The sequence below is a fragment of the Pinus tabuliformis genome, chromosome 8 (assembly GCF_031772625.1).
Source record: "Pinus tabuliformis cultivar Carrire ecotype Pingquan chromosome 8, CPIR1, whole genome shotgun sequence".
Classification (NCBI taxonomy): domain Eukaryota; kingdom Viridiplantae; phylum Streptophyta; class Pinopsida; order Pinales; family Pinaceae; genus Pinus; species Pinus tabuliformis.
In genome coordinates, this window is record NC_142294.1 from 504,329,074 (window position 1) to 504,340,716 (window position 11,643).

At 36.3% G+C, this 11,643-nt stretch overlaps 1 protein-coding gene across 1 annotated transcript; it reads left to right on the forward strand.

Annotated features, from left to right (window-relative positions):
* The first annotated feature begins 1,578 nt into the window (after window positions 1-1,578).
* Window positions 1,579-5,574, forward strand: LOC149236301 (DELLA protein GAI-like). Its single transcript, XM_089372370.1, has 2 exons — window positions 1,579-4,434; window positions 5,046-5,574. Exon 1 carries the CDS (start codon window positions 2,259-2,261, stop codon window positions 4,407-4,409), a length of 2,151 nt encoding a protein of 716 aa, XP_089228496.1. The 5' UTR covers window positions 1,579-2,258; the 3' UTR covers window positions 4,410-4,434; window positions 5,046-5,574.
* Window positions 5,575-11,643: the final 6,069 nt, after the last annotated feature.

Sequence of the window (11,643 nt, forward strand, 5' to 3'; positions counted from 1 at the left end):
CTCAAAATCTCTGACCTAGCGTTAAAAGACGAGCATCTGGCTAGGAATATATAGGGGGCACAAAACTTAGAAATGTTAAAAGACGAGCATCTGGCTAGGGATATATATATAGGGGTTCAAAGGTTAGGAAGCTAAGGGGTGGTAAATTTTTAAGGGAGCATGTGGGTAGGGGTATCAGCTTAGGAATCCAAATAATTAAAAATTAATAACAGGGATGATATTGCAATTGTGATATTAGGATGACATTAATATAATAGATTTAGTGTATGTTTTAAAATTGGTTTTGTTTGGATAGGAGACTTTTGATAGATGAAACTCTGTTTTTTTATGGACTATCAACATATAATTATAGGGATATAGTTTTCTTTGAATAACAATGATGAGTTAATCTACATTTGGAGATAACAACCACATATATAGTTGTCCCTACTTTTGGTTTGACTCTTCGTTTTTTTATTGTAATGATTAATAGTAAGGCAAAAATGCACACCATTTTTGGTTTGACACTAGTTTTTTTTCTTCTTTTCCGATTGTAATGATCCATAGTAAGTCGGAACCGCACACCATATGGATTACAATCCATAATAGGTCGGAACCGAACACTATATGGCTTTATTATCGAAGCTTGACCTAATCGGCCCTGCAAGACCGAACTTGTGTCTCGTGACAAAGAGCCAACGAACTAGCAAGGGAATTTGACCAATCAAGCTACCAATACCACATATAGTTGTCTCTACTTTTGATTTGACTCGTAAGTTTTTTTCGATCGTAATGATTAATAGCAAGGAAGAGTTGCACACCATTTTTGGTTTGACACTTAGTTTTTTTTTTCTTTTCCATAGTTTTTTTTTTCTTTTCCAATCTTAATGATCTATAGCAGGTTGAAACTGCACACCATATGAATTACAATCTATAGCAGGTTGGAACCGCACACCATATGGCTTTACCATCGAAGCTTGACAGGTCGAACTCGTGTTTTGTGACAACAAGTTAATAGAAGAGCAAGGAATCTGAACAATCAACCTACCAATACCGCTTGACACTTGAGTTATGATAGATTTTCTTACCGTTTTTAAAAAACATTAAATGTTTAAAAAAACATTAAGTGTTCACATGGCCGGTGCGGTTGTCACACGTGAAAGTGAAGTGTGCGGGGATACATACGGTGTACACCCGGTGAAGAACGGCATGGCGTTACAAAATGCAAAAGGTAGGGAATTTATGCAGTGACGTCATTAGTGACGGGAAGTTTCCTGGTGCCGTACCCGGGCAACGGTAAATTCTATGGGTTCATACGGACGGTTCGAGTTTCGCTGGGTTATTAAAAAGGGAATCCGTGGGGTTCGACCTCGTGACCTATGGTGTCTGAGAAGAGGTGGAGACAAGGCAGTGTGCATCATGTGACAGCCGTACTATAAGCAATCCAATGTAGGGAGGGAGGAGAAACTACAATTTGTGGACAATAATTGGTCTCTGAGAGTAATCATGGCTTCCCGTCTGTTGACGTGAAGTGGAAAGGAAAGGAATTTGCGTAAGTGGGGACTGTGGGGGCGTTTGTTTATTTCTATTTCTAGTAGATTATTATTAGTTTGCCCCGAGGTCGCTGAGTTCCAATGTCTGACCTCAGGGTTTCTCAGGGGCCTACCATGGCGGCTAGGCGAGGCTGATTGCTCGGGTGGGAGTGAGGTGTGAATGGTTTATTGATGTTTAGTTTTGTGAATAGTTTCTTGATGTTTAGTTTTGTGAAAAGTTTAACAGGAGATCGGATGCTGCAGGGCTGATACGGTTACGGTTTCGTTACGGCTCTTTTTAGAGCCTTAGGCAGCTTTTGGGGTGTTTTTTTTTCTGTGAGTGGAATTGAAGTAGAAGTTGAAGCTGAAGCTCCCCTGGATGCTCCAGAGGCTTCACAGATATCTCAGTTTCTGGAATAGGTGGAAGAGATTGAGGTTGGTTGTTTGTATGTATGTACAGTAGGCTTTTGGGTTTTTTTTTTTTGGGTTTCTGGAGTGGCTATATGGATCATGAAGGCAGGGGAGGAAGTGGTTTATTGGCCTGTTTTGGGATCAGCCGCCATGAAGCTGGAGTGCATTAATGGCGGACTCGACAAATTACTGCACCTTGGGATGGAGAAAAAAGGATTTGGGATATTTTGGACATAAGGGATTTTTTCAATAGAAATCCCGTGAAGACGGCCCTTAAACTCCTTGCTGGTTATTTTTAGCAAATTCTCCGAGATCTCGGATCTCGACTTTACAATTATGAAGCGACAACACTTTCAATTGCAGCAGCAGCAGCCGCCGCAGCCGAACGGTCATGGCCGCTGCTGCAGCACTGTTCCGGTCCATCCCAACCCGGTGTCCATGCCAGGGTCCGGGCCACCACCACCATCACCAAGAACAACAGCAACAGCGCCTGCAGCGGGAGCAACAGCAGCAGGGGGAGGTGGAGGTTCAGGGTCTTGCAAGGGCAAGGAAGTGGTATTGAAGGATACTTCTAAGCAGGGTGTAGGTGTTGATATGGAACTGGCTTCTATGGGTTACAGTGTGAAATCCTCTGAACTGGAACAAGTGGCACACAGGCTTGAGCAGCTGGAGATGATGATGTGCAACGGGCAAGAGGATGGCATCATTTCCCACTTGTCGTCAGAGGCTGTGCACTATAATCCCTCGGACCTCGGTGGATGGATTGAAAGTATGCTCAGCGAGCTTCATGTCCCTATTCTTCCTCCAACAGATCAGCCGTTTCAGTTCCCTCAGGCAGCAGCGGATCAATCGTCTACGGTTCGGGAAGCGAGCAATTCGGTGCCGGAATCATCGACTTCGACCTCGAAGGGCACCAGATCTGCGCAGAATGTTGAACAGGACCAACAGTACAGGTTAAATGGCTCCGGGGCCGGGGCCGGGGTTGGGTTGTTTGAGCCGCCTGAGGTCCTGGATCGATCAGAATTCCAGCTTCATGGCTATCCGGGCCAAGGGGGAGTACGAGATAATGGGATTGATCGCATGTTCAGTAACTATGGCGGCCTTTTTTCTCAAGTATTAGACGTCTCGGACCTGCTAGTCGATGACCCTGATGTTCTACAGGAACCACCACCACAGGAGGCTTCGCCCTCAACTCTGCTGCTGCAGAGCTCCAGCAACTCTTCTCTTGAAGTCCAATCCGGGCTAGACCATCTGGAAGAGGATGTTACAGGAAGAGAGCAAAAGCGTTACCGTGTCTGCGACCCGCAGCTTTCGGAGCGAACCGTGGTAGTAATGGGGGCAGACCCGCACGAATCCGGAGTCCGTCTCGTGCACACGCTGATGGCCTGCGCAGAAGCGGTGCAGCGCGGTAATTTGGCCATCGCGCGGGAAATGGTGAAAGAAGTGAGAATTCTGGCTTCAGCACAGGGCGGGGCAATGAGCAAGGTCGCCACATATTTTGCCGAGGCTCTTGCCCGGCGAATCTATGGGTTTCTCCCTCAGGACACCTTGCGGTTCAACCAGAACGACCCCTTGTCCGATTTTCTGCAATTTCATTTCTACCAAACCTGCCCTTATCTCAAATTCGCGCACTTCATAGCCAACCAGGCCATTCTGGATGCCTTCTCCGGGCACCAACAGGTTCATGTCATAGACTTCAATCTGAAACAGGGGATCCAATGGCCGGCCTTGATACAGGCACTGGCTCTTCGCCCCGGCGGGCCACCGGCTTTCAGGCTAACCGGAATCGGCCCACCCCAACCCGACGGAACCGATGCCTTGCAGGAGGTCGGCACGAGGCTCCACCAATTTGCAGAGTCCGTCAATGTAAAATTCTCCTTCCGTGGCTATGTTGCCACAAGCCTCGCCGACATCAAACCATGGATGCTCGACGCCCGGCCCGAGCTGGAGGCTGTTGCAGTGAATTCTATCCTTGAGCTCCATCGTCTCCTGGAGGACCCCATCCCTGGACGACATAGTGCCATCGATCGAGTACTCGCTTCCATCTGGAGCCTGAAGCCCAAGATCTTGACAGTGGTTGAACAGGAGGCCGACCACAACCGCCCTGTTTTCTTGGATCGATTCACAGAGGCACTGCACTATTATTCCACAGTTTTTGATTCCCTGGAGGCGCGCGGGTTGCAGGCCCAGAGCGAAGAGCAGGTGATGTCGGAAGTCTATCTGGGTCGAGAAATTTGCAACATTGTAGCCTGTGAGCGATCGGAACGGGTGGAAAGGCACGAACCTCTCTTGAATTGGAGCGTTCGCTTGAGAAACGCTGGCTTCTGGCCTATTCCTTTGGGATCCAATGCTTTCAAGCAGGCCAGCATGTTGCTCAGTCTCTTCTCAGGTGGAGAAGGATATAGGGTTGAGGAGAATAATGGGTGTCTAACACTTGGTTGGCACAGTAGACCTCTAATTGCTGCTTCTGCCTGGCAACGCTGTTAATCATCTATCTCGCACCAGCAAGAAGGTTGGTTGCAGCTCCACTCCTTAATTTCATCTCCTCTGATTATGAAATTTTCAGCCATATCTGAGTTCTTTGAATCATCTTTAAGTTCATTCTGACTTTCACTGGTCCATTGTTAAATTATGGCCACTTCCAACTCAATATTTGGATAATCCGTAACTTAATTTATAGGCTGGAAAAATTTTGATCAGATTTCTGCCTTTCTTTCACCTCAATATTTTGGAGAATCCTTAACTTGATTCTGGAGTGTGGCCAAATTTTGATCAGATTTTTGCCATTCTTAACTTAAGTTTTTTAATCGTCCTTAACTTAATTCTGAGTTTACCCAATTTATCTCTAGCTGAATTGTGCAGTCCACCATATGAATGAACTTACATCACTTAATTTGTGGAATGTCATGCTGACACTCCACAATAGACATAATGTCAGGAAAAAAATAACCACTCATGTAGTTTGCAGAATGCTGACATTCTGCAAACTACATGATTTCTTACCGTTCATGATGGATACCAGAAATTTGGGTCATTTATAAACAGTTGAATAAGCTGTGAAAATCTAGACTTTTTAATGCATTTTTTTCTCATTCATTCTCTTGATAACTTTGTAACTTGCAGGTGATTGGTGGATCAAATACCCAGCAATTATTATTGCAGCAGCATCATCGTTTCAGGGAACCCACAACAGCCCAATTCAATTCCGGATCAGGTCAGCTAAAGCAAAATTAACGAGTCCGTAGATTACCTACCAGCGCCGAGAATCTATTCATGTATCATACTGAAGTTCTTGAGTTATTATAAGCAAAATTAGATTACACTTATTATTAGCTCGACTCAGTGCCCTGTACGACTGCATAAATCACTGAGCGATATAATTTGTAATCTCTCAGACACTTTGAACTTCAAATGTCAGAAGTATTGAATCTCACCCGGCCTATGTCATAAGTAAGTTATTATTGCTCACAGAGATCTCTGCCAATGTTGCATCGTCCGGATGTAATCAAGAGAATTGAATGCAAAGCAACTTCCCATCATCAATTCTTTTAATTCTCGGTGATTCAGTGCATGATATTAGATTTTTCATTTAGTTTTCTTGTACTGGAATATGAAATTCCTAATTAATGTGGGAATGACCTTTACTGATTTACTGATTCTGTCATATTTTTATTGCTATTTGTCATTATTATTTACCTTAAATATCAAGCATTATGCAATAAGTTAATGATTGGTTTATTATCTTTGCCTCTTGTTTCTGGACGGAAATAATATATTATTTAATGAACAGAAAGCAAAAGCAGTGAGTTAATTGATGTATGATCTTTAATATTTAGGATTATTTTTGCATCTTGGTTGTCCAACAAGAATAATATAAAATTCAATGGAGAAGATGCAAATGTAGCGAACAGATCCAATCATTGACCTATTGCATAATGCTTCATATTTATCTTCAAATTTCAACAATTTAGGATTATTTTTGCATCTTGGTTGTCTAACAAGAATAATATTCAATGGACAAGATGCAAAGACAGTGAACCATCCGATCATTGACCTCTTACATAATGCTTAATATTTATCTTCAAATTTCAACAATTTTCTTTCATTCACCTATTGCATAATGCTTAATATTTATCTTCAAATTACAGAGACAAGTAACTATTGAACATCCACCTCCAGAATTCAGTGGGATAAAAAATGTATCGAGGGAAAACCAGTTTTTAATATAAATTGCAAACCAGTTTTACTATAAATTGCAAACCAGTTTTTTAATTTAAAAGCCAGCAGTTTTCTTTTCTCTTTATTTATTTTCGCAGGTCTGGAGCTCTGTGTGCACTTATTTGTTTCCGAGTGTTCATCTGTGGGCACCTATTTGTTTCCAAGTGATATAATGATTGAACTTTTGATTTCTGCAAATACTGAATTTGAGCCGAGAGTTTAGCTAGATATATTCTCATGGTAGGCCAATGTTTGTCTGTAACGGCCATGTCTTCAATGCTCGTAATAAAAAGTAGTCACATGTGTCCTCTGAACATGGACTCCCGCATCAAAATATTCTATGCAAAACCATTGTCCAAGGTATTTTTTTAATCTGCTTTACTTTGTTTGAAAGTTGGACGTAGTTCTCCAACTGTCAAATTAGACAAAGCTTCTATAAATAGAATTAGAATCTGACACAATTCAAGCTTTTGAAGTCTGAGATATTTCAACCTGGCAACTCATGAAAAAGCCATGAGATATTTCAACCTGGCAGCCCAAGAAAAAAGTGGTTCAAGAGCATATTTAAGGAAAAGTGGTGCAACGGTATACTATTTTCTTCTGATTTAGAGATTTTGTCTCTGCAGCTCAAATAACAACCCCTAACATCATGATTATATCACAGGGAATTTAATACAGTTTTTACTAATAATATAAAATCTCAACTGAGGAGCTTCTTACTAAATTGAAATAATATATAAATTTAGTAGAAGGTTCAGCTAGTTGAAAATTTAGTGGATTTGAAATTTGACTTCAAGTTTTGCAATTTCTATAATAATTTGATTTGAAGATTTCAAAATAAAGTCTAGAGTACTATCAATTTATTAGAAATTATAATATATATTTATTAATTTTTTAAATTATTTCATATATCTATTTTTAAAAATTTACTATATTGCAAATTGTATTTGTTTAAGTTATATTATATTCATTGGGTTTGCCATTATTTTAAATATTTATTTACAAAAAATTACTAAATTACAAATTGCTTTTTTTTTTAATATATAAAATAAACCAGTTGTTTTCAAATACTTTCTAAACATATAAAAAAATTAATAAGCACACAAATAATAATAAACGAATAACTTAATGTATAATGATAATTTTGATATTCTACCTTCATTGTACTTATTACAAATAACATAATATTTCACAGTACCAATATAATATATAACAGTAGACAAATAAGATAATATAAAATAATAGTTTTGAAGTTTCACCTTGTGACAGTTGTTTTTTTTAATTGTATTGTGAAGCTTTATTATAAATGAAAGTATCACCCACATGCAAATAAATGAAGTAAAAGTAATCAATATATATAAATGAAGTAAAAGGTTTAAGATGACAGTAGGAAAATAAATATAAATAGATATGATTAAACTAAATAACAAGTTCAAGCTGACATATGGTTATAATTAAAGTTATTTCAAGATTATACAAGAGAATTAAATATTAATAGTTACAATTAAATAGAGTAATAAAGTTAAGTTAATGTAGGGTTAGTTTAATTGATTTAGTTTTTTTTTAAATATTTTTGTTATTGAAAAGTCATGAATTAGATTTTCTAAGAATCAGATTCAGATTCTAATTGAATTAAAAAAAAAACAATTAAAAAATAAATTAAATTTCAATTCACCAATCTCTAAAATCCATAAATTACATTTAAAAAATTAAAAAAATAATATATGAAAAAAAATCAACATCCATAAACCACATAAAAAAATAAAGTGACAAAAAAATATATATGAAGTAACTGACATACTTTCTGTGATAAAGAACATACAGAATTTGTAGTTGGCAACAACCCAACAAACAGCAGAGCAGACCAGTGCTGAATTGATGGATTGCAGTAGATATTATTTTTTGGATATTTCTCTTGGTTGTAATGGATCTCTCTAAATTGATTTATCTCTTTATATTTAATAGGAATTAAACTTCATATAAATGAATTAACTTATATTTATATTTAATAAGTATAAATATATATTTATTTTAATTTAATTTATATTTTATATAATTATTTTTATAATAAAATAAAATTTCGGATTAAATTTTATATTATCATCTTAAAGAGATAATAATTCATATTTTCATATCCGTTTATTTTGCATGTACTTTTACCCATCAAAACTTCTGTATTGATTTAAGTCTTTTATTGTTATTAACCATGTTTTTGTGTTAGGATGTTAAATGATTGACTTGTTTGTAAATTAGGTAAAAATCTACATTTGAACACAATTTACTATTATATCGATAAAATAATCAAAGCTAAATGTTATTATAAAAAAATAATAATTATAATAATTTTATAAAATATATAATTAAATTAATTATTAAAAAGGAAAAAAATAATTAGTTTTATATAGAATTATTTTAGAAAAATATATTTTTTATTAAAATATTTATTATTTTTATTTAAATAATTAAATACTCATTAAAATAATATAAAATGGTCATATAATAAATTAAAATAAGAAAATGCTCAATTGGGTTTATCTAGGGTGTTAGGTAATAGTTTGGATTTAATCATATAATTTTTTTGTGAAATTGTATTTTTTGACTATACAAGGCAATAACAAATTTTGACATCTTAAACTACCACGAACTTGACTTTGATCATAGGCTTTTACTTATAACTCTCAATTTTGTGATGCATAGAGATCCCATGGAAGATAATCCTTATAGCCAAAAGGAATTAATCTTTGATAGAAATAAAAAAGATCTCTTTCTAAATGAATTAAAAACTAATTTGCTTCATTTATCTAGTATAGACAACAAAGAAGATCTCTATCATAATTTTACTACAACCCTCTCATATTTTATTAACAATTTCTCAATTGAAGTTTCAAGTAATAAAATAAATAGCAAAACCAACCCATGGTATGACAAAGATTGTAAAAGTGCGAGGAGAGCAATTAAGGAAGTTGTTGATGAATCTCTTAAAATTGGCACGATAAAAATATACAAAGCCCTAAATAAAAGGATAAAAAGGCAGTGTATTCGAAAAAGACAAGAGAATCTCTTACACCTCTCTAAGATAGCTCCTAAGAAATTTTGGAGGTAGATTCTAACTAGGAAAACTAAAGATAATAATAAAATTGCTTTACACGACTGGAATTCCTATCTTAAAAAGCTTTATGAATTTCCAAATGTCATGGATAACTTTGAAACTCTGCGCACAACGAAATAATTTTTCTCATTAGAAGACATTGATTTTGGGGTTAATCGCTTGGCTAATGGGAAAGCTAAGGACATTGAAGGTTACTAGGCGGAAATCTTAAAAATTGGAGGTCCTGTCCTCATCCCCCACATTCAAAAGCTTTTCAATCAAGCGATCAAGCAAGGGTTCCCTAAACCATGGACTCAAAGCCTCATTATTCTTATTTTTAAAAGTGGGGATACAAATAACCCCTCTAATTATCGGACAATTATGATCAACCATCTCCTAGCCAAGTTATATGGCATTATTTTGGAAAGGAAGTTGAGCATATGGCTTGAAAGTGAAGGTAAGCGGGCCAAAGGCCAAGCGGGTTTTAGAAAGCAACACTCAACAATAGAGCACCTCGTTAAGCTTAGGATCATTGTGGAGGAATGTCGCAATGATAAATCCAATCCATTTTGTTGCTTTGTGGACTTTAGAAAGGCTTTCGATACGATTCCTAGAAACAACTTTTGGAACATATTAGAAGAGCTAAAGGTTCCTTTTGAGTTGAGCGTTGTTGCTATAAGGTTATACGAGAATGTAATTGTCAAGTTAAAGAGCAATGAGGGGTGGTTGAAAGATATTAAGTGTAATATCGGAGTTAAACAAGATTGCCCCTCTCCCCTACTCTATTTGGCATTTACATCGACAAGTTAGAAGGTTGTTTAGAGGAAGCAGGATGTGCTGGCACGATCTTAGCTGGGATAGCCATCATCCTTCTTCTCTACGCTGACGATATTTTTCTTCTCGCGAGGTGCCCATCTGATCTTGATAAGAAACTTATACTTAAGGATTTCTGCTCTACCATGGGTATGATTGTTAACACTGACAAAACAAAAGTTATTATTATCAAATCGAAGGACACTTACGCTAATTTTATGTATGACAATAGTAACTTGGAGGAACTGTCTTCCTACAAGTACCTAGGAATTGATATTCATCACAAGCTCAAGTGGTACTATAGCATTGAAAAAAGGATTGATGGGGGATGGAAAGCTTATTTTGGTCTTGAAAATAATTGTAAAACGACAAACTTCGTAATGTGGGATAGAAAGAAGTTCCTCTTTGAAACTTTAGTCACTTCAATTATCTTATATGGATGTGAGGTTTGGGGTTGTAGCATCTCTAGAGAATCCTGGAGAAAGATTGAGCAAATCCAGAAGCGTTTTATAACGTATAATCTCAAAATTAAAAGCAACACACCCTATCCTATTCTCCTTATAGAAGTGGGTCTTTCCCCTATCGAGAGCCTAGCTATGACTAGGGTTCTGTTGTACAAGCACAAACTCAATAACATAAGAAACCATAGACTTCCTAAGCTAGCTTTAAATTCCAGCCAAAACCACCTAACACTCAAATGAGGTTGGTATAAAGACACCAGGGCCTGGTTAAACCACTGGGAGATCGACAAGAATGTTGCATTGCAAAACATTAATAACATTAAAAATATTTTTACTTCTAAGTTCAAAGAAAAAATGTGGTGTGAGAAAGATATAGCAGCTAAAAGAAAATTAAGATAGTATAAGGAGGTCATCAATCCCACCCTATAAGATCAAAAATATCTCTCTATTTTATCTAGTTCAAAGAAGAAAATTAATATAGCCAAGATTAGAACAACCTCTCATGAGTCTATAGTGAAATGGGTCGTTGGGCAGTTCCTAAAACACCATAGATGGAAAGGTTCCGCCATCTCTGTGAGAATACAAACATCGATGATGAAAATCACTTCCTCTTAGAGTGCCCCGCATACAACCACATTAGATCTCAGTTTCAAAATCTTTGTTGCAATATTGACCTTCCTAGCCTTTTACGTTGTCAAAATTACAGTGAGCTCGGGAGGTTTCTCTCCAAGCTTTTTGAGCATAGGAATAAAATCTTAAATCAAACTAAATAATTCGTTTCTTTAGGTCCGATAAACCAAAGTTTGGTCTTAGTGAACGTTAACCACCACCATCATCATCATCAGCAGCGAATATTAAATAAATTACTTTCAAAAATTTCAAAACAAATATAATTATATTTTTTCAAAAATATAATTAATAATAAACTAGAAAATTAATTATTATTATTACCATATAAATTATAACAATTTTTTAACATTATTTTTAAATTTGGATCAAGTTAATAAGATATACATTAATATTTATTTATTATTAATTTTAAAAATTATTATTTTTTAATAATTAATTAACTTATAGGATTAAATGTGATGAGATTTTTAGTTTAATTTTTAAATAGTTATTTATATTAAATATAAATTTA